Source organism: Anabrus simplex, chromosome 6, assembly GCF_040414725.1.
Source record: "Anabrus simplex isolate iqAnaSimp1 chromosome 6, ASM4041472v1, whole genome shotgun sequence".
Lineage (NCBI taxonomy): Eukaryota > Metazoa > Arthropoda > Insecta > Orthoptera > Tettigoniidae > Anabrus > Anabrus simplex.
The window spans coordinates 95,478,943-95,502,526 of record NC_090270.1 but is presented as its reverse complement, the minus strand read 5'-3'; the positions used below and the strand labels follow the sequence as shown (position 1 = coordinate 95,502,526).

The window sequence follows — 23,584 nt, the reverse complement described above, 5'->3', positions numbered from 1 at the left end:
GACTTTGGAAGATGGCTACTAACGGAGTGGATATAAAAAGGTGGGAGGGATGTTACCTTTCCATAGCGAACTCCACTAGTTAGGTATATAAGGTGTGTCACCCTGCATACTTCAGCTTATTCTATGTCATGGTGTGTGTGATTTACGTCACAGTGCAGATTAACCCTTTGTTGCATGGTGTAGCATATACGCAACATAGAATAACAAATTGATTTGCACACCTCTGGTGGAAATTTCATGAACCAATGCATGTTTCACATGTGTTACAAGATGTTTATAGAATTTCTTGGACCTTAGTTACCCATTTGTACATATTGTATGTAGTAACTAGTTGAATGGCAGCCGTATCGAAGAGAATATTTATTCAAGATGTAGCATATATGCAACATTCTTTACTTGAAAAATTACTGATTGATATATTTGTCAATATTTTTCCCGTTCTATAAACCTTACGGAAAGTTCAAAAATATTTTTTAAATATGAAAATAAAATTCATGCATTAAAGGGTTAAGTGTTTCTTTGTGCACATATCTACAGTCAGTGTGTGATAGGTGTGTGTGGTATGGTCAGTATCTGTGGTCAGTACCATTCTTATTCTTTATTAGATTAATGGATTCCTCTTACTGTAGTGCCCTACTCACAAGATGTTTATTTTACATGTTCACTTCATTTTCGCCGGACAGAACCATGACCCGTATGCTCTCGAGTGATCCGTTTCTCAGAATGGGAGTAGGGAGGATGGAACTTCGATGCCCTGGTTTGATTCTACAAGGTTCTTCATCCATAAGATTTCCATCCGTGGTATATTTGTGAGGCATGATTTTATACTTAGTACTCTGTCAACACCCGGGACAGGTACAGTTTGCACTATACAAGCCATTAAACTACAAAAATTATAAAGGACTTAGATTTTCATTTTATTCTGCATTGCTTATAACCTGTTGTGTGTGATGTGTCTTTAATGACAAAAATCTCCGAAGTACAAGGTGTATCAAAATTCAATACTCGAACTTCCTAGCGATGATAGGAAAAAATGATACAAACGTTGCTTTGGAAAATAACCAAGGGTATGAAAGGAATTATTAAGTGATAAAATGAGAAACTGAAGTGCTATAATATAAATTAATTATGACTCTCATTCTTCAATTAATTATGACTCTCTCACCGACGCAGATAGGGCTTATGGCTCCGACGGGGGTAGGAAAGGGCTAGGAGTAGGAAGGAAGCGGCCACGGTCTTAACTAAAGTACAGCCGCAGTATGTGACTGGCGTGAAAATGGGAAACCATAGAGAACGATCTTCAGGGCTGCCGACAGTGGGTTTCGAACCCACTATCCCCCGCAAGCAAACTCACAGCTGCGCACCCCTAACCGCACGACTAACTCACTCGGTATAAAATTTTTTTATCGAAATTCAAGTGATAGAGAAAGTTCTATTTCGCGAAATAACGCGAGAGGCTATTTCATTTTCGTGAAATGTTAAGTGTGGAAAAATCATGTCTCTGGGTATTCATGAGCACGAGAGCGTACCACCACTTTGTAACATGCACAGTAATTTCCGACAAAAAAAATTGATTGGCATATCTGCCAATAATGTAATATACAGGTATGAGTGAATATAATCAAATCATGACTTTCTTCCTGAAGAAAGTAATCTTTCTTCAATCCCATTTCTTATATAGCAAATCAGGTTTCTTGTAAATTTAATTCCTTCAACTTTCGTGAATACAGAATGACATGTGCTTAGTCCAGAACTGTATTAGATAATGCAAACCCAAACCATCTTCGTATAGGCCGTGAATGCCCTTGGAAGGGACAAAGTTAAAGGCTTCACTATCGTTAACCTCGACACTTCATGGAGTAGAGGGGTTAGTTATATGTTCGGCCATCTTTTCTCTATACAGAAATTAACCGAGTGAACATCAGGATTCCTCTAAAAGTGGAAATATCGTTTCTAAATATTTCGATCTTCTGATCGGGAATCAAATCAACGCCCTTTCGAGTGAACCGAGCACGCCTTCAGCACCTGGGCAGGGCAGCTCCAAAAAATAAAGTAGGTAAACAGAGCGAGTCGGCTACGTGGTTAGGGGCATGTGGTTGTGCGTTCGTATTCGGGAGACTTTACGGACTCGAATCCTACTGTAGGCAGTTCTTAAGATGGTTTTCCGTGATTTCCCATGTTCACACTAGGCAAATTAAGATATAAAGGTCGTTTCCTTTCAAGTCCTAGAGTCCTCTCCTAGATTATCGTCGTCGAACGACCTGGCTGTGTCGGTGGGACGTAAAACAAACTGAATCGTATATCTGCCAATAATGTAATATAGAGGTATGAGTGAATATAATCAAATCATGACTTCCTTCCCGAAAAAAGCCATCTTTCTTCCATCCCATTTCTTATATATCAAATTATAGAAAAGATTTCCTCAAATTTGAAATATTAAAAAAAAAATAGAAGCCTACTCATGAGCTATGATGAATCGTAAATGCAATTTATTGTTAATGTGGTAACTTGTGGCTCGTAACAAGACATGCTTTTTACGAATATTAACTACCTGTTCATGGAGTTACATGCGTGAGACCAAATAACCCATAGAATAAGTTTTATTACGCATGTCATTTAACCCACCATCGGTATCGTTGTCCGCACTTACGCGAGAGGTAGCGTGTATAGGGGCTCCCTAACATCGGCTTGGTATATGATTTTAGTTCTTACACGGGCTATTCTCGGCATTTTGAATAAATCATAGTAGTATTTGGTTATTTAGTACATATATACTTACATAACTGTATATATCCACAAATGTTTATTACCTAAATATTTGCTACAACTTCGACTCGTACACTGTTTTCGTTCTTTTAGAAGGTAATTATAATTTTGTTTTAACAGACTGGTTTTATGTTAACCATTTATATAAATTTACATAACTATTACTAAATATTATGAAAAGTAACGAAAATCCTTGGCATTACAAATACATATTACAGTACAAAACAAATTTTTTCATGATTTGTAAACCTCATCATTTTGTATCATTGTCCTGTTCACTCATTTCTTTCAACTTCTTGCGAAAAACATTCACTGCATACTACTTTTGTTAGTCCAGTGTGCTCTTTGCACATTGAGCGTTTGCACGCATCACAGCGAGCTGACGTAAATCGGTTTTTCGAACTGGGAGTTGGCACATCTTGGTTTCCACCCGGGAACGTCTGAAAATATATACAGTAAATACCATAGGTTTTTTGGTAATGATTATAAACAAGTTTTACAAAGTGTTCAATTAGATACTTGTAAAAGTGGAGAAGTGAGAACTGTTAGCAATAATTACCTGTAGCTGCTGGTGTCGCATTTCTCACGGTAAGTTATTGTCCAAAGATATTTTTGATGGAATTTCTGAGACCAATTGACAGAACATCGACTAAAGCACGTCTCAACAGATGTGGCTTCACGATTTCCAGGGCAAGATTCTTCAATCCAGCTCAAAATAAGAGATTCACTAGGCATATTAGCCATTATAATTTCACTGTGATACAATTTACTAAAACATTACACCAGCACGGAATGCGCAAAGACTGTGACGCCAAAGGTATCGTAGCGAGGCGCGGACTAACACGCCAGACAGAACGCACTTCCCCCACTCCTCCACGTGACACGTGTGCGGGAATCATCGCGTAACGAAGGAAAACATGTGACTCATATACTCATTTGAGAATACCTGGAGTTTGAAAAGTTTGAGTCTTAAAACACAAAACTTTTCTTAATAAGGAATGTTTTCGTTAGGGGCTACCTAACAACGATACCGATGGCGGGTTAATGACAGCGTTAGTTTTTCATCATTCAAATCAGTGGAAGGTCATTAATATCATTTAATATTTAGATCGTAAATAAAAGATCATTGTAATATCAAATGTTACCATTCAGTAATACGTAAATAATTATCTCTTCTTACCGATAGAGCTTATTTTTTATAGCGCTTACATGAATTGCAATAATAGTGATAATAATACCAGAAAACCACTACGTGGAGGGATCCTCTCGGTACCTAGATGGACAACAAATGAAAACCCAATATGGCAAAATATCCCAAGTATATAAATTCATATACCTGCAAGAAAACAAGGACTGAATGGTGAAGCAAAGAAAAGGTCTCTAAATGGCAGAGACTATTCAGATTCACTTGGAACAGATCTAATAAAAAATCCTTATCCCGAAATGCAAAATTAAGGCATTACAATACGGAAATCAAGCCTGAAGCACTTTATGCATCTGATACGCAGATCATTGATTAAAGATATAGACAAGCAAGAAAGAAAAATCGTAAGGAAAATCTTTAGACCAGTCTGTACAGGGGAATCTGGGTGATAAGGAAACCTCATGACCTGGGTCAACACTCAGAGAAATTCTGAGACACATTTAGGAACAGACGTTTGAAATTTTACGGGTATATTAAGTAATCAGAAATTGATCAGAAGAAATGTGAACGTTGCCCTATCAATGAAAGTAAAACACAATTGGCTGCTCGAAATTGGAAAAGATCTTCAGGAAATAGGCACCACAGATGATATCGTATTAGACAGACCTACTGTAAGTTCAGAAAATTAGTCGAGAATCACCGCTTGCAGACCATCCGAGCATTACCAGCAGCAAAACTTGGTCAAAATATCGCAAGAAATGTGACAGCGAGAAGTTGAAGATATCTGGGAGAAAAAATAAAAGGCAAGGACATCAACTAAATGAGTTCAATCGGGCTCCCTAGTCGGGCATAACGAAGAAAGAAGAATAGCCTTAGCCGGCCCCGCGGTGTAGGGGTAGCGTGCCTGCCTCTTACCCGGAGGCCCCTGGTTCGATTCCCGGCCAGGTCAGGTATTTTTATCTGGACCTGAGGGCTGGTTCGGGGTCCACTCAGCCTACGTGATTAGATTTGAGGAGCTATCTGACGGCGAGATAGTGGCCCCGGTCTAGAAAGCCAAGAATAACGGCCGAGAGGATTCGTCGTGCTAACCACACGACACCTGGTAATCTGCAGGCCTTCGGGCTGACCAGCGGTCGCTTGGTAGGCCAAGGCTCTTCAAGGGCTGTAGTGCCGTGGGGTTCGGGTTACTAGAGAATAACGTTGCAGGGAACGCTGTGAGTTACAAATATGCTCTACTAATTCCACCTTTGATCTATCTCTTTAAGATGCTTATTGCGATGGATATGGATACGAACTCGTTTTTATTTCTTATAACACATTCTGAATTTTTCCCGAGTTCCCTTTTACATCTGTTTTTGAAGTTACTCACGCCTCTATACGCCTCTGGGGATGCATTCTGCTGCTTGTGACTTGATATTCAGAACTAGAGTTGGTGAATGCAATGTATTCCACTGGTTGGAACTTACTGCACCCGAGAAAAGATGTGGAACTTCTTAGAAAATAACTTCAGAATTCTATAAAAGACCAGACTTATTTTCATTTTCCTGGATTTTCTCTGGTTAAAACAACTGCCAACTCGACATCAAGTAATTCAGAAAAAATAATTATCGATATTAAGAGATGTCACGTCCGTCTTGATCACAATAGTAACAGATCTGCCAGACTGGAAACGTATGTCATACTGTTATAATAGAACAGAAGTTCACTGCGTCTCTGATAAGCCACAATACGTTGAACTGCCACCCATCAAAGGGCTCTAAACTTGGTAGCGTGTAATGACGGCCTCAGGATCTGAGTCTGATAAGGCTTCCAGTTACTTGGGTCAGGTTCCTCACTTCAAGTCTTTCTATTCAATTGCCATTGACCAAATTATGTTATTTTCGTAAGTCTGTGAAGGTTTGTGGGCCTAGAAAATCTTTCATTTTCAAATCCGCCGTGCCCCTCCTCTTTTCTTTCGATTGTCGATACCTTAACTTTTTGGAAAATGGCGGGTACTTCTCTTCGTATTAGTGTAACGAGTTGATGGTTATCTTATTGTACTTCCCCTTGAAACAACGACCAGCATCATGAGTGCAACTGCGGAAAATGATAGACGTGTGAGAGTAGTCTATGCTCATCGTAGCGGGAGAGGAATATTTGTTCTACTTCATAAGTTTCAACAAGATTTGCTGGCATATAAAAGAACACCTGAGAGAAGAAATGCTGGCATCACCGTGTCTCCGAAAACCGTAAAAGTAGGTCGTAAAACGAGAAGAGATTTGGCATTCTGACTAATGAGCCAGCTGTGCCACACTGGGCAAAACGCTGGTAATTTCACGATGGAAAGTGCCTAAAAATTGTCACATTATTATTATTATTATTATTATTATTATTAGAACCCGGAGGTTAGGCAATTATTTTTACTTAAAATAGGCAGGCAAAAAGGCACTTGAAATACTGAAAATAGGCAGTACTGTAATTAAAATAGGCATTTATTAGAAGTGAAAGCAAAGATGAATCTCACTCATTATTAATGAAAATATGTATTTTAAATACTCATTCATTTCTTTATTATCAATTTATCACATAATTAGCGTACTTACTCTTACTTTCCTTGGTTACAAGCAACAACAGCGTGCTTTTTCAAAGTATCAACTGTCATAGACAGACGCTTGTCAGAAGGAATGTTTTTCATCATGGAAAAGGAACGTTCTACTTCCACTGAAGTGATTGGCGCAAATTTGAAACAAGCTATTTCGAAAGGACACATGCCAGTTAAAACAGAATTTTCACCTTTCAGAACATCACGAACGTTCTTCATTTTTTCAATGTCCACATTAGCACTCAGAACACGTTTACAATTTTCACTAACACTGCTTCCTTTTTCTCCTGGTGCTTGCAGCAGTTGATTTACTGCATCTTCGAAGATCGCTATAGATGATACCAGCGATTCATCTCTTTTCTCCAACTTCAAGATTGCTTCCGGTATCACACTATAATGTGCTGTTATAAATGCCAGATCACTGCTGAGCTCTTCAAGGTCCAACAACTTTTTTACCTCACGAATTGAAGCAACTTCGTCTACTGATACGGCATGAAGTACCTCACGTATCTTGTCCAAATTGTTACTGTAATATATGACTGCTGAGATCCAGGTTTCCCATCTCGTGAGAACTGGCTGTGGAGGTAAAGGGAGCTCTGGTGTCACGTCCTTGAAAACCCGGATTCGGGAGGGTGAGTTTAGGAAGGTATTCTTGGTATTCGAATCTAACTTATCCACGTGAGGATACAAAGTTCTTATCACTTCAGCGATTCTGTGCAGTCCATGGGCTAGACATGTGAGGTGGAGCATTTTAGGAAAGAGAACTTCAAAGGCTGCAGCTGCTTTTTTTCATGTAAGGTGCCGCATCTGTGACAAAATGTAGGACATCATCAGGCCGTATTCCATCCGGCCAGAGTAACATTAATGAATTTGTGAGCAACTGTGCCACTGTGGAACCATTTGCTCTCTCCATCTCTTCTGTCGTAAAAAGAAATACTGATGATAGGTCAGTTCGCTTTGCTTCCATAGTTTCAATGATGACGTTGGCCATGTGACGTCCCATTGCATCCTTAGTTTCATCAATGGAGATCCAGATCTTATTTTCTGCAACTCTGCTTCGAATCCTCTGCAGGGTATCTTCAAAGGAGATATTCAAATACGTTTTTCTTAATGTGGATTCTGATGGAACTTCTTCTTTAGTGTACTTCTGCAGAAACGTCCTGAGGGACTGATTTTCCGGTTTCCAGAACAGAATTCCAGAGTCCAAGAAAGCTTTACATAGACCCAGGGAAAATTGAGATTGCCTGCTGGATGTTGTAACTGCTGTTGATATTAAATTGATCTTAGGGCCAACAATATTTAACCTAGACTTATGTTTCGTTGTTGCGAAATGTTGAGTTATAAAGTACTTTATTTGTGATTAATAGATTTTTCACAGATTTTGAAAAAGAGTATACCTCAATCAGTAGAAAGTGTATCCGAAGCGAATTCGCGAACATAGCCATGTAATTTACCACGCAACGATGAAAATTTCGGCATGATGAATACGTCAGCGCGAACACCCGAGTTGCCTTTAACAAATTCAACAGTAGACTAACAGCTTCTTTTATGTTGGACCTGTTAGACAGAAGTGATTTCCTCCCTTCCTCTGCATTATCTTGTCATTTCGAAATCGGGAATACCAGGTAATTACGCACTGTCACGGCAAAAGGGGTGTGAGGAAGGAGAAGAGACGAACTTTCCTCATCCTCTCTCTTTTCTGGTATTCATTATGCTTGTGCATTCCTTTCAATAATGAAGGTTCTGCTATTTACGGAGGTTAAATGAATGGATTCAGAAAATAAGCTTTCGAATGCCTGAAAAATAAAAATATTCTAAACAAATATTTGTGACGGCAATATGTAATTTAATTTGTGCAACCATTTTGTCTTCGATGTACGGTACGGAAATTCATTATGTGCTTTTTAAAATGTATAAATCGCAGAAAAAATATGTAACAATCAAGAAAGGCAATAAAAAGGCTTTAAATCTTAAAATAGGCAACTGAAGCCAAAATAGGCAAAAAAGACACTTCCTAAATGCACGAAAACATATTTACCTCTATCTGATTCTTCAATATATTCAGTCAGATAAAAAAGGAATTTTGCCTAACTTCCAGGCTCTTATTATTATTATTATTATTATTATTATTATTATTATTATTATTATTATTATTATTATACTGAGCGGGGTGGCCGCGCGTGTTAATGTCTTACGGCTATGGAGCCATGCTCTGCATTCGGGAGAAGAGTGGGTTCGAATCCCACTGTTGGTTGTCTCGAGAACGGTTTCCAGTGGTTTCGCATTTTCACTCCTGGCAAATGCCGTGACAGTTCATATTCATAGGCTACAGCCAATTCCTTCAATCTTCTTACCCAGTTTCATTCACCATCATTCAATTTAATCTTCGTTACCTCCTCAACTGAGGTTGGTGTCAGAAAGGGCGTGCAGCCGTAAAAACATGCCATGTGCATTATATAAATTCATCTAACCTCATCCATGACCCCGTACCAAGAAATGGGACCACAGCATTATTATTATTATTATTATTATTATTATTATTATTATTATTATTATTATTATTATTATTATTATTAGCAGTATTAACCACTTGTGAATAAGCCCAAATTATTTAGAGACGTTTATTTGCCTTCCTTTGTGTCCATATATTTTTTTAATGGAATTCTTTTCTCTCTTTGGTCGAAGTTGTTCTGGTAGTTTTCTTTGGTTTGTCTTCTTGGTCAACTTCTCATTAATGAATTTCAGATCTGAAGATCTCCCTAATTTGGATATATTCTTGTGTGATTCCTGCCTGTTTAATGTCGTCTTTGATTTCGTCGAACAATTTCATAGTGTCTGATTTTGTTTTACCCATGTTTTCATAAGATTCGGCTATCTGTTTTGCGTGTCTGTAAGGATACCCTTGATCTGCCAGTAAAATTGTACGGTTTCTAATGTCATTGTGAATGTCTGACTGGGAACTACAGGACTGGCAAGTAACATTGTCCGTAACAACTGCAAATTTCGACGAGGTTTAAGGCAGGTTTACACTAGAACCCCGTTTATCCAAAATAAAGGGGGCGGAGCCACTTCGGTGGACGCGTTTTTTCGGATGACACATGGTAAATATTATCGGAAGTTAAATGTCGAAATAAAATGGGAATTACTAATATCAACGGATAAAAACGAGAGGGCAAAAACAAAAATTTAAACAAAATTTTGCCAGAGCATTTCGGTAAAGCGGGGTTTCGGTTAAGTGGAGTTCTACTGTATAAAATATTCCAAAATCTTGAGTGCCAAGTTTTGAGGTTGGGGATGAGAAGCTTAGGGCTTGTCTATAGCAGCGATAAACGAAGGCACTTTTATCTTTGTTTTGCTTTGTATAGATGCGCTGAATCCTGTTGAAATATCCAGATCTTTCCAACAGGCCTAAGTATGTCGCAACTAAGCGTCTGCATACTTCCACTTATGTAGACTATTTACGTATTTAGTTCTTCAACCTTTTAAACTAGTTAGTAATTTAATGTCATTGTGTTTGGCTGGGCTGAGTGGCTCATACGGTTGAGGCGCTGGCGTTCTGACTCCAACTTGGGAGGTTCGATCCTGGCTCAGTCCGGTGGTATTTGAAGGTCTCAAATACGTCAGCCTCGTGTTGGTAGATTCACTGGCACGTAAAGAAACTCCTGCCGGTCAACATTCCGGCACCTCGGCGTCACCGAAAACCGTAAAATTAGTTAGTGGGACGTAAAGCCAATAACATTGTTATTATCATTGCGTTTACATCCCACTAACTACTTTTGACGGTTTTAGGAGACGTCGAGGCGCCGGAATTCTGTTCCGCAGGGGTTCTTTTACTTGTCAGTAAATCTACCGGCACGATGCTGATGTAAATGAAAATGAAATGGCGTATGGCTTTTAGTGCCGGGAGTGTCCGAGGACAAGTTCGGCTCGCCAGATGCAGGTCTTTTGATTTGACACCTTTAGGCGACCTGCGCGTCGTGATGAGGATGAAATGATGATGAAGACGATACATACACCCAGTCCCCATGCCAGCGAAATTAACCAATTAAGGTTAAAATTCCCGACCCTGCCGGGAATCGAACCCGGGACCTCTGTGGCCAAAGGCCAGTACGCTAACCATTTAGCCATGGAGCCGGACACGAGGCTGATGTATTTGAGCACCTTCAAATACCACCGTACTGGGCCAGGAAAGAGCCTGCCAAAGTGGGGTCAGGAGGGGAGGGTCTCAACCATCTGAGCCGCTCAACCCCGCTAAACTAATTCGCCTTCCTAACAAGCGGGAAGGCTGGTTGAACGAGCCTATTTTCTTTCTCAGCACAACCATCAAAACTGTTTGCTGTAGTCCACGAGCACTGAATGTCAGTAATGTATTCTATTTTCATGTCATTGTGTACACGACTAAGGACATCTTAATGCGCTGTTGATGGCTGGTTAATTGTTAACGAAGTGTGAATATTCTGAGAATATTCTGAGAATATTCAGAACCATGATGACCTTTCTATGTTGAATCATTCTCCTTACCACTATTGAGGTAATCTGATCCAATTTTAAACAATGGATTGATGGCAATAACATACGATTCCAAACTGTCAAAAATGAGGAACAAGGGCAAAGCAAATTGAATAAATAGGCTGTTGTGTTGATGCAGAAATCCGTAGCGTTGGCACCTTCGAGTTTCCCAGGGTCTTTCTTATCGTTTGCTAGTTCTCATTTGGAGTGCCATTGCTGCGCTTGCGGGTACCCTTTGGAGTGTGCCGTTCTGAAGAAGGTGAAGTGTCAGAAGAACGGTTGTAGGTGGAGTGCTAAGTGGTGTAAAAAGAACATTTCCTACATATTCTTCCGTTCGAGTTTAATATAGAAGCAATCGCATCTGAGGTGGCTCGAACCATTTGCGTTATGTTCTAGGAGAGGAGCCAAAGGCACGAAAAAAATGCATACATTTAAAACGCAAGACGTTTCCTTTCGCAATCAGCCAACAACTCATCACAGGACCGACTTTTATGAAATGTGATTTAGATAAAAGGTAATTTACATGTATATGTGCCAACACTATTCTTTTCTTTATTTCAACTATTATTAGTACTTCATTTTACCAAATTAACGTGCACATAATGCTATTCACCCTTATAAGACAAGTGTGCTTTCAGTCTACAATCCGCGAACGACTACTACAGGGCTTCTCAGGGTGCATGCACTGTGCACGGTGCAAAAGACGACTTCGCTTGGTTGACCAGAGTGCAGACCCCCCACCCTCGATTTGGAGCAATAGCGCTGTCCCTCTCGTTCCTCACGCCTGTCTCGCTCACTCCGCCTGTCTCCCTCTGCCCCACTTGCGCCGTAGCGCTACAAATCCGGGCTGAGTTGAGCCGAGTATAGCCGAGTAGAGCCGAGCTTAGCCGAGTAGCTCAGAGACGAAGCGTTGATCCGAGTCATGCCGAGCGGCAGCGATGCACAGTGCACGGAGCTCTTGCGCCTCGCTCTGCACGCATGAGATTTTGGGCGTTTGAGAGGCCATGGCAGATTTTCCAGTTAATTGTTTTAAATTAAAGATACATATCTCTACATTCCACATCACTACGTTTTTTGTTTATAGTTATCACTTTAATATGAATTTTTCATTATTTGGATGACGCTTCCTCTCTGCTTCAAAAAACAATTTCAGTCAGTTCCAATAACTGATAAGAGATGGAAATGCCATACTTCATTCTGAATTTAACATATTGCACTACCCAAATACGGTAGAGACAATACGCGACACTTCCGGATTTAGCCTTGTTAAAATGGAAGACAGTTCGCAAGTGGCGATCCTAGTGGCGTGACCTGGAAATTCACGCTAAATTCGAATATCAATGGAAATGTATATACGGAAATTGATAAATAAATTACGTCTAGAAAGAAAGTGTTCTTAAGATATTAAATTCAAAGTTGGTAAAGGAATTCTGGATAAATGAATAAAGACGTATTTAACAGGCTATTATTTAAAGACTGAATTAGATATATAATCAAGATGTGAAATGACTGCTGTGAAATGGCTTGATCTTTCATGTATGCATTACTTTTTTAGCTTTCGCATTCCTGCCTGAACTTCTATGGCTAGATTTGTCTTTTTTCTCATTAAAAATAACATTGTATCATCACATTAAGATTCTTGTCAATGAAAATATCGGTACCCATATTTTCTTCAGTGCTTGACAACGCATTACGGCATTCCAAAGGGGGGTAACGTGGAACAGAAACAGCCACACACATATGCATATGCATTTTCCTGGTTTAAATCAAAACCCACAGATCACACCTACAACAATACAAGAATACTGCTCTCTTCTGATAACAGCTATGGACGAATGTAATACTAGATTTATGGTTTTCGGACACGCGAGATCTTGAAAGAGTTTTTTAGTAAATCTACCGACACAAGGCTGGCATATTTGAGCACTTTCTCAGACGGTATGGCTACAGTATCAATTACTCTCAACTGACTAGAAATCTCAATCCATCACAATGAGATTGACAATACTTTTGCTTCTAAAGAAAACTGTTCTTTGCAATCATTAGTGAAATCCTAGTGCTTAGCAGTTACACACTGTCAATGTGATAGTTTTATATCATAGTACGTCGAACTTTACATGTCTACGTTCTTTAGAATAGTGCAGAATGTGTAACTTTACGAATACTGTAGATAACACACTCAACTTCTATCAACAATAAAACATACGAAATTTAACATTTTCAATGCATGAAAAATAATTACTTTTAGGTAGATATTACCAGATGTCTACACTGCATCATGTGGGCGAGTCAATGCATCTATGTCCGACTCGTTGGCTGAAAGGTCAGCGTACTGGCCTTCGGTTCAGACGGTCCCGGGTTCGATTCCCGGCCGGATCGGGGATTTAAACCTTAATTGGTTAATTCCTACGGCACGGGGGCTGGGTGTATGTGTTGTCTTCATCATCATTTCATCCTCAACACGACACGCAGGTCGCCTGCGGGAGTCAAATAGAAAGAACTGCACCTGGCGAGCCGAACCCGTCCTGGGATATCCCGGCACTAAAAGCCATACGACATTTCATTTCAATGCATCTATGGACTGATTCTTGAATGTTATAGTTTCTTTCATGAGTGGCGTCAATGTTTGAATGGTGAGTCCTGAATTGAGTATAATGACTGCACGATAATATTATTAAAATTAAAATGAATTTGGTATTGCATGTTATGCGGGCAAATGTATTCCGCCTATTCGTTTCGAGCATCTCAGTTAATATGTAGAACAGCACTCTCACCCCTTGTAACTAACTACTGCCACACAGATATAAAAGCTGTGCGAGTTGATGACGTTCTCTATCACTGTCATGTTTAATTAGCCTATACGCTTCAGTATACTGTTACGGCTCAAAAAAACAGTCCTCTGGTACTGCTGCACTGACCGCCATTGTGCCCGTGTGTGTTTGCAGTAATACGACTCAACTGCTCGATCTGTTACGTTCTCCCCGTCTGACGGCTCTTCCGTTTTACTACTGCCCCTGCAGTCCACTGCATTAGAACATACTATATTTTCTTGTGAATGAATGAATTAATGAAGATAAAACATTTCTCTTTGCTGTAAGAGAAAACTTGGAATGTAATCTAGAACTTGCCTGCTAATTTTTTTCTTGCTAGTTGCTTTACGTCGTACCGACACAGATAGGTCTTATGGCGACGATGGGACAGGAAAGGCCTAGGAATAGGAAGGAAGTGGTCGTGGCCTTAATTAAGGTACAGCCCCAGCATTTGCTTAGTGTGAAAATGGGAAACCACGGAAAACGATCTTCCGGGCTGCCGACAGTGGGGTTCCAACCCGAATGCAAGCTCACAGCTGCGCGCTCCTAACCGCAGGGCCAACTCTCCCGGTCTGCAAAAATTTTAGGCTATAATGGCAATGATCACTCTCCGCATATTGACAGTTTCCTTGTTTGGGAGTGGAAACTTCTCTGTGAAGTAGAGAAATATAATACGCAAATTAGAGAGAGTTTTTCTGAGAGTTTCTATATTGTTAGATAATCTTGAAATTGACGTACATTTTGGTATGATTAATCCGTTATAGGATGAAAGACGCCAATTTAAATGTTCATCATTAAAGCAGTAGTGTTCACGCTGATATTTACGCACGCTTCAGTCTGTAGGAATTGGTACTTACTCAAATAAACTTTCTATGGACCAAATAGATTTGTGGTATTTGTAAATGTTTGTACGAAAGTTAGCTGCCCCTCTTTGCATACCCGGCGAACGCCAAAGCCCCCATCTTTTTAGTGGAGCTAGTGATACTCAGATATACGGCTACCCGAATCCATCATCAGCCCTACTTCTTATCACCTTCCCTCCTTAACGTCTCCAAAAACCCGAACGAGCTAGTGTGATAGTAAACGGTTAACATGAAAGAAAGAAAGAAAGAAAGAAAGAAAGAAAGTTAAATATACATGTTATAACCCCCTGTTTACAGAAATACAGTTGCATTTCGCTTTCGTACGATATTGCTGAAAAAATGTAATCGAAACGGATGGTGCCTTATTTCCACCCTAAAAGTTTCCTTAGAAATCTGGACATGAACTCTATCAGCCAGATCCCTCTGTGGATCAGTGGTAGGGTGTCGACCTATGGATCCCAAGATAGCGGATTCAAACCCGGCAGAGGTAGTCGGATTTTTGAAGGGAGGAAAAAAGTCCATTCGACACTCCATGTCATACGATGTCGGCATATAAAAGATCTCTCGTCATACATTTGTATTCATTCGACAAAATTCATTCAGATTCAGCCGTAGACATCCACGAAAATTTCGATTTGCTCTGCCATCTAGTAGGGCTAGAATAAAATGGAACGTCTATATTGAGGAGCAGGCAGCCAGATGTAGTCAAATTATAATGCCTGCACACGATAGTGGAGACCAAACGATTAACGGTTAATTTTATTTCTTTTACAACGGTTACGTTTTCAACCGTGAAGAGAATTTACAGATAATTATCGTTCGCTTGTCGCTCAAGAGAGCCAGGACGTCAGTCTCAGTGTGCAATGCATCTTGGATAGCCTTTAAACCTATAAATCATCTTTAATAATCCGTGACATGATTCGTTGTGAAAGTCTCATTTCCCGTGCCTCATTTCCCTCTGGAGCAGATTTCGGTAAATTCCCCACGGCGACTGTTTTGACAGCTTCTGGCGTCCTTGTTTCGTATGGTCGACCGCTTCTTGGTCTGTCATTGATAGAGAAATCCCTTTTTGTCGTGTAATGGCTCCGTAATAAAATGTCTTTGTTCGTAACGGTGTAAACAAGTAAAATATTCCCGTATTATCTCTTTACACTAGTGCAGAGCAATCACAGAGAAACGGTTCATCTTAACTCCCCATTGTATGGTTGAAATAAGTACTAATATAGAATTAGAGAGGAGCCTCCGTGGCTCACACGGCAGCGCGTCGGCCCCTTACCGCTGGATACCGTGGTTCAAATCCCGGTCACTCCATGTGAGATTTGTGCTGGACAAAGCGGAGGCGGGACAGGTTTTTCTCCGGGTACTCCGGTTTTCCCTGTCATCTTTCATTCCAGCAACACTCTCCATTCTCATTTCATTGCATCTATCATTCATTAATATAAATCACTTTGGGAGTGGCGACCCCATCGTACTAACAGCCTATATCTGCTTCATTCATTACATCCCTGACAAGGTCAATGACTGGAAAACAGGTTGTAGGTTTTCATTCATTTTCATTTTCATAGAATTAGAGACGAAAAAGTCCGACTCGTTGGCTGAATGGTCAGCGTACTGCCCTTCGGTTCAGAGGGTTCGATTCCCAGCTGGGTCGGGGATTTTAATCGCTTCTGATGAATTCTTCTAGCTTGGGGACTGGGGGTTTGTGTCTGTCCCAACATTCTCCTCTTCATATTCACACAACACACCACACTAACAACCAGCACAGAAACATGCAATGGAGATTACATCCCTCCATATCGGGTTGGCGTCGGGAAGGGCATCCGGCCGTAAAGCAAGGCCAAATCCACCGTGCGACTCAGTTCACACCCGCGGTCCCGCAGTAGAAGAAGAAGAAGAAGAAGAAGAAGACGACGACGATAACCGAGCTCGATAGCTGCAGTCGCTTAAGTGCGGCCAGTATCCAGTATTCGGGAGACAGTGTGTTCGAATCCCACTGTCGGCAGCCATGAAGATGGTTTTCCGTGGTTTCCCATTTTCATACCGGGCAAATGCTGGGGCTGTACCTTAATTAAGGCCACGGCCGCTTCCTTCCCAGTTCTAGCCCTTTCCTCTTCCATCGTCGCCATAAAACTATCTGTGTCGATGCGACGTAAAGCCAATAGCAAATAAGAAAAAAAAAGACGACGATAGAATTGGAGACGAAGGATCTCACACAAGGGAATACAAAATGTTAAAAGCAGGTAAAACGTAAGCCAGGGGAAAAGATTATGAATTATGACAAACATCTCACGTGACTAGCTCACCACGCAAGATCAATCGAACAGACCTGCCCCTTTCGAGGCGTTTGCCCTTCTGGGACACTACAGACTTATTAATTAATTCATGCATTCATTCATATGATTAACGCTTTGTCATAAGAGCAAAAATGTTGGACTTGCGTTGAATATGGAGACAGCAAAGTTGATGACGAAGAGAGAAGAGGCATTTCTTTTTTCTGATATGCTTCATTTGTCATAATTAATTCATTTTTGTACATGTGTTCTTCTGATAACGCCGACAGCGGACATGTTTGGAGTCTGCGGCCCAAGAAGTTTATTTTTTATTATTTTGCTAGTGGCTTTACGCCGCACTGACACAGATAGGTCTTATTGCGACGATGGGATAGGAAAGGCCTGGGAGTTAGAAGGAAGTGGCCGTGATCTTAATTAAGGTACAGCCCCAGCATTTTCCTGGTGTGAAAATGGGAAACCACGGATAACCATTTTCAGGGCTGCCAACAGTGGGATTCGAACCCACTATCTCCCGGATGCAAGCTCACAGCCGCGCACCCCTAACCGCACGGGCAACTCGCCCGCTGTTCTAATTTTTTACTTGTGATTACTTTTGATAGCTTCGTACGTAAAACTCCTTCAAAATATTTATTTAAGAATAAAATTATATTTTTCTGTTCACTTGTGAATATTATTGACAACTCCATACACAAGACTCGTTCGAAAATGTATTTGAGAAACAAGCTCTATTATTGTTCTTTTTCTCTGTTTGCTTATGAACATTGTTATTATTATATGGGAATGTTTGTATTAATAGTTGTTCCTCATGCACATGCCTGTGTTCATGTTCATCATGCCCCCCCCCCCAATAATTACCTGAAGTCAGCGCGCCTGCTCCCTAATGCAAGTTACGTGGTCTAAAACTCGCAGCCAACAACTTCGCTGAATGGTCAGCGTAATGCCCTTCGGGTCACAAGGCCCTGGGTTAGATTCTTGACCGGTTCAGGGAATTTCGTTTCAAGTGGTTTAATTTCCTCGACCCGGGGCTAGGTGTTTGTGGTGTCTCCACTATCGCTCGTACATCACGCACAACTCCAATCCTCCACCACAATAACACGCATTTCCCAGTGCACCCTTGTCAGCGAGTCTGCTTGTAAAAGGCTGCGCCAGGTTAACCACGCGAAATTATTATTATTATTATTATTATTATTATTATTATTATTATTATTATTATTATTATTATTATTATTATAATTCTTCCTCTAACATGCTGAAGACCCCTTTTCAAGACAAATGTTTGTTATGGAAATTCTCAGTTTCCAAGGAGGGAATTATATATTTTTCCACCAACAGAGCATGTCAAAAAACAGATCAGATATAAGGCTTTTCAGGCGTTTGCTATGTGCACATCTCTTCAGGTTAACAGCAGTTAAGGGAAGACGGTTATTTGATAATAGTAAAACCGCGAAACTCATTGAAATTTTTTCTAAAGAAAGCAATCCTATCCTTTTATATATTTTAAGGTATCGTAATCCAAATATTGGTATACTTAGGGGATGAACTGTCCACAACACATCTGTCCTTCAATGGCACACATTGTTCCCTCTCCGCTAATTGTGGCCACGCTTCTCTGTTTTTTCGTTCCATTAGCCGACGATGGACTGTTCTTAAAAGGGAGCACAATAGCCTCGCGACATGTTCGACTTGGCTACACCGTAATATGAGCTATATACGCCTGGACAACGCGTTTCGCGGAAATGCTTTTCTTTATAGATGTCAGATACTGCAGAGAGAGAGAGAGAGAGAGAGAGAGAGAAAATGCAGTCGAAATATTCGATGCGATTGGTCTTTTAAGATGAAAAGGCACATCAAATATGAGAGATATGTCTCCCATTACATAGACAAACTCGTTACATAAGGATGAAGTTATAGTTAACAAGGTTGACCTCCACATACCTGCAGATAATGAAACTAACTGGAATAGTAAATATTTACTTAATATCATAGCCTTATTATTATTATTATTATTATTATTATTATTATTATTATTATTATTAAACTGACCTGGGAGCCTCCGTGGCTCAAGCGGCAGTGCACCGGCCTCTCACCGCTCGATTCCATGGTTCACTTCATGAGAGATTTGTGCTGAACAAAGCTGAGGCGGGACAGGTTTTTTCTCCGGGTACTCCGGTTTTCTCTGTCATAATTCATTCCAGCAACACTCTCCAATATCATTTCATCTGTCAGTCATTAATCATTGCCCCAGAGGAGTGCGACAGGCTTTGGCAGCCTGCACAACTCCTATCCTCGCCCGGTAGAATGACTGGAAAACAGGATGTGGGTTTTCATTTCATAAAGCTGACCTAAGACTTACAGGTCAAGGCATGGACCAACCATCTCACTGAACTTGGACTACGTCTCAACGTTAACAAAACTGAATATTGGACAATGGATCTAAATGATCTGAATACGATTCAAATTAATGGCGTTGAACTTCCAAAGACAATTCCTTTTTAATATCTTGGCTTGACAGTTACTGCAGATAGATCCTTCAATCCTGAAATATCAAATCGTCTGAGCAAGCGCATGGCTGAAGTGATAAGAAGATTCCGGACTGGCTAAAGTATCAAGTTTATCGATCTGTGCTGCGTCCAGTTGCTCCGTATGGTGGAGAATGCTGGCTTTCCACTAAATAGGTGGAACAGCAGCTTGGCGTGATGGAAACAAAGATGGCCATCTGACTTGACACTTCATGATCACGTGATTATCAGTGAAGTTCGCAAGCGATATGGAGTGTCGCCAATCACTGAAAAGATGAGGGGAAAGCTGTCTCCGCTGGTATTAACATGTACTTCGAGCTGCTGAACCAACACTTTCCAAGAATGGACTGACACTGTTAATTGTTGTGAAAAGGCGAGTGAAGAAAATGAAATGGCGTACGTCTTTTAGTGCTGGGAGTGTCCGAGGAAAAGTTCGGCTCGCCAGACGCAAGTCTTTTGATTTGACACCCATAGGCGACCTGTGCGTCATGGTGAGTATGAAATGATGATGAAGACGACACATACACTCAGCCCCCGTGCCAGCGAAATTAACCAATTAGGTTAAAGTTCACTACCCTGTCGGGAATCGAACCCAGGACCCATGTGACCAAAGGCCAGCACGCTAATCATTTAGCCATGGTCGGACAAAACGCCAGTTGGAAGACCGGGACAGCGTTGACTTGATACCATACGTGAAGATCTAAAGAAATAGCATGCACTCATCCTGACATGGCACATGGTTGTGTAAAATGGCAACAGAGAGCTAAAAAGGCAGACAGCTCTAGTATGTGGACAAATGCTAAAGATGATGAAGATTATTTGCCAGTAGCGTGCGGTTGGAGTGGTAAAGGTGCACCTGGTTCACTGGGAAGGACGTGGATGCGGTTACTACTTCATAGGCTGGAAATTTAGAAATGAGGCTTGAAATTCCCGAGGAGCACATAGCTTTGAGATGCATCACATATCAGTAACAGATTATTTCCCGAGGGAGAAGTGCGTTGAGCTTACCATTGTCCACCTCCCAATGATGAGGTTACGGAGATAGCTTTGCTTTTACCCTTTCAGTACGAATAATGTTTAACATCCTTTCCACTAAAGTAGATTTTAACAGGAATGTCCTGTACGAGGCATTTGACGTGCTGAAAGTCAAACACGAAATTGATGCATTTGTACAGTCTGAGATACCACTGACCTGACCTGGAACAGATGATCAACTTCTAATATACTGAACCACTGGGATGGGTGGATGTAATATATTGAACGATGCCATGTTGCCTTCAGCGAAGGGATGAACTCAGATTTAGTCTGTCAGAGAACCAAGGAGACGTCCAATATACGTTCCTACGTTTGATTGTCTCAATTGCGTCCAGTGAACTTCCTTCAGATTATCCTAGGATTTATCGAGCCTCTGGAGCCATCTGATGCATTTCGACTTTTAGTAGGACGTCCACCCTGACGCCACGTATATTTTCAAGTAAAAATTCCAAGCTAGGAACCAGCAATCGATCCTTTACTCTTCCAAGAGAATAGTCACTACGATATTCAAACTTCGCTTTCAACTGCGTCCAAATTGATCATCTTTAAGATCGGCCGGAGCTGACGTCCTATTTGATACAAATCATGCTCCTTTCACCGCTACCACAGTGACTTGTTAAGTGAGGAAGTTGGGCCACAGCAGTAATGGAAAAATAAGAGCACCTAGTAGATCTTAAAACTCTCAGGTTGTTTGATGGTAATGATGAGAGATGATTTTATTGATGTTCACATAACGGTTAACGCTATTAGCTGCCGGCCGTCCTCGGACGCGCTGGTTCGATTCCCGATACTGCCAGAAACTTAATGATGTCAGGAGGACTGGTATACGGTTATCAAGGTAGCCTACATGCAGCTCACGATCATTGGAGATAAGCGTGAAAAGAGCTGCGAGATGATAACAGGAATTTGTCGGGTCCCGTGGCTGAGAGGTCAGCATCTTGGCCTTCGGTGCTCAGGGCACTGGGTTCAATTCCCTACCCGATCGAAGGATTGTAATCGTTAATTCCCTTAGCTTGGAGGCAAGAAGCCTGTACTACCTCCACATTCCTGCAACTCTCACACCGCACACACACTATCCTCCACCACATTAACACCCACTTTCCTATACTCAGAAGATGCCGCCCACCTTCGCCGGAGGGTCTGCCTTACGAACACTCCACCAGGCTAGCAATAGTCATACGAAATTATATTAATATTTTATCGAATAATTATCAACCAGATGCACTGGTGTTTAAGCTGATGTCAGGCTGAGTGTCTCTGACGGTATCGCGCTGACCTTCTGAGCCCAGGTTGGAGAGTTCAACCCCGGCTCAATCCAGTGGTATTAGGTATTCATATACGTCAGCCTCATGTCGGTAGATTTACTGGCACGTAAAAGAACTCCTGCGGGACCAAATTGTGGCACCTCGGTATCTTCGAATACTCTAAAAGTAGGTAGTGGGACGTACAACCAATAACTTCATGATCTAATTCTGGCTTTCGTAACTTGAGGAGTTCCGGATTTTTATGCCTTTAAAACACCTATCAGTCATTGGCGGTCCTGCATATTAATAATTCCAACACAATACGTTGGAGGTACATATCTCCTAATTTTGGGCCTCCTCGATCAGACACACTGTAAATGTTAATATGATGATCACTTTTATTAATAATTACAGCTACGGAAACGAAGATTTACTTACTTGAAGGATCGACACCATTGTATCTGGGGCACCGCTGACGAGCGACAGTGCCTGCTTTCGTCGGAGGCCAACATAGTACTCTGTCCCATGTCCAGTTGCAGAACATATCTGAAATACAGAAATAAAGTACATTACTTAAAAATTTGGTGCAAAATCTTTGGAACAACTGCTACATTTATTTCAGGAGCAACTACAGCTATGGAGAGTCACGACTACGTAGCCCTACAGGGCTTCATCAAGAAGATAGCCGCCAGGATCGACTACGTGAACCCGGCCGTTCCGGCCTTGCGCGAGGCCGTTTTTCTAGGACATCGACAGTCGGTTTGCCACGTCCCAGTCTGGGGTGCCGCAGCCACGACGACCTTCCCCTCTTCGTATGATTGATCAGCTGACGTTCCTCTAGCACATCTGTATCTATCATCTTCCCTACCCGGCTTGTTTTCTCTAAACGGTGCCAGCACAACATCCCAAATGCTTATAATAGGCCTGCCTTTACGTCATCTGTGTCCAAAGTCCAGGTCTCACTACAGTATATTACCACTGGCCAGACGTCGTCGTACTTTTGTTAAGCTGAGAGACATGGTGAGATGACGTATCGGAGTGCTTTTTCCGAGAAATGGCTGTTTATCCATGGGTATACGACTCCTAATTTCAGTTTCATACGGAAGATCTTATCTCAAAATTTGTCCGAAGTACCTGGACTGTTTCAGTTATTGAATTTCTTCTCTAGTATCGATTTTCTCCTGATACAAATTTAAACACACATGTAATGCACGGGACTATTGATTGCAATGTCTCAAGCTTGTAACCACAATCAACAACCTCCAGTAATTTATGACTACGGAAATTCTTATAACGACTAACACGGAACGCCATCCATTTCACGCTGATATATGCCTCTTAGAGTCTCAAAGCATGTTAACGTCGAATCAACGCTGAGTTCTGTGTTGCTTCTTTTTTTTTTTTTTTTTTTTCTATTTGCTTTACGTCGCACCGACACAGACATATCTTATGGCGACGATGGGATAGGAAAGGGCTTGGAAGTGGAAGGAAGCGGCCGTGGCCTTAATTAAGGTACAGCTCCGGCATTTGCCTGGTGTGAAAATGGGAAACCATGGAAAACCATCTTCAGGGCTGCCGACAGTGGGGCTCTAACCCACTATCTCCCGATTACTGGATACTGGCCGCACTTCAGCGACTGCAGCTATCGAGCTCGGTGTTCTGTGTTGCATGGTTCAATAAGCTTAGGGAAGTCTCTTACCCTCTGCCCAGTGTAATACGTCATAAGCTGATAAGCCATTCTTTTACTCCTCCTGCAGCATGTTAATAATTTGCCGTGATCGACCCAATAGCGTTCTATTCATATGAAGCTCTTGTTTTCAAT

The 23,584-nt window shown here is 41.2% G+C and overlaps 1 protein-coding gene across 1 annotated transcript in view; it reads right to left on the bottom strand.

Annotated features, from left to right (window-relative positions):
* Positions 1-23,584, bottom strand: part of Pdfr (Pigment-dispersing factor receptor) — a 373,916-nt gene that overhangs the window by 225,642 nt on the left and 124,690 nt on the right. Inside the window, exon 3 of the mRNA XM_068228235.1 lies at positions 22,201-22,308. Coding sequence (XP_068084336.1) covers positions 22,201-22,308 — 108 coding nt within the window. The remainder of the gene's footprint in view (positions 1-22,200; positions 22,309-23,584) is intronic.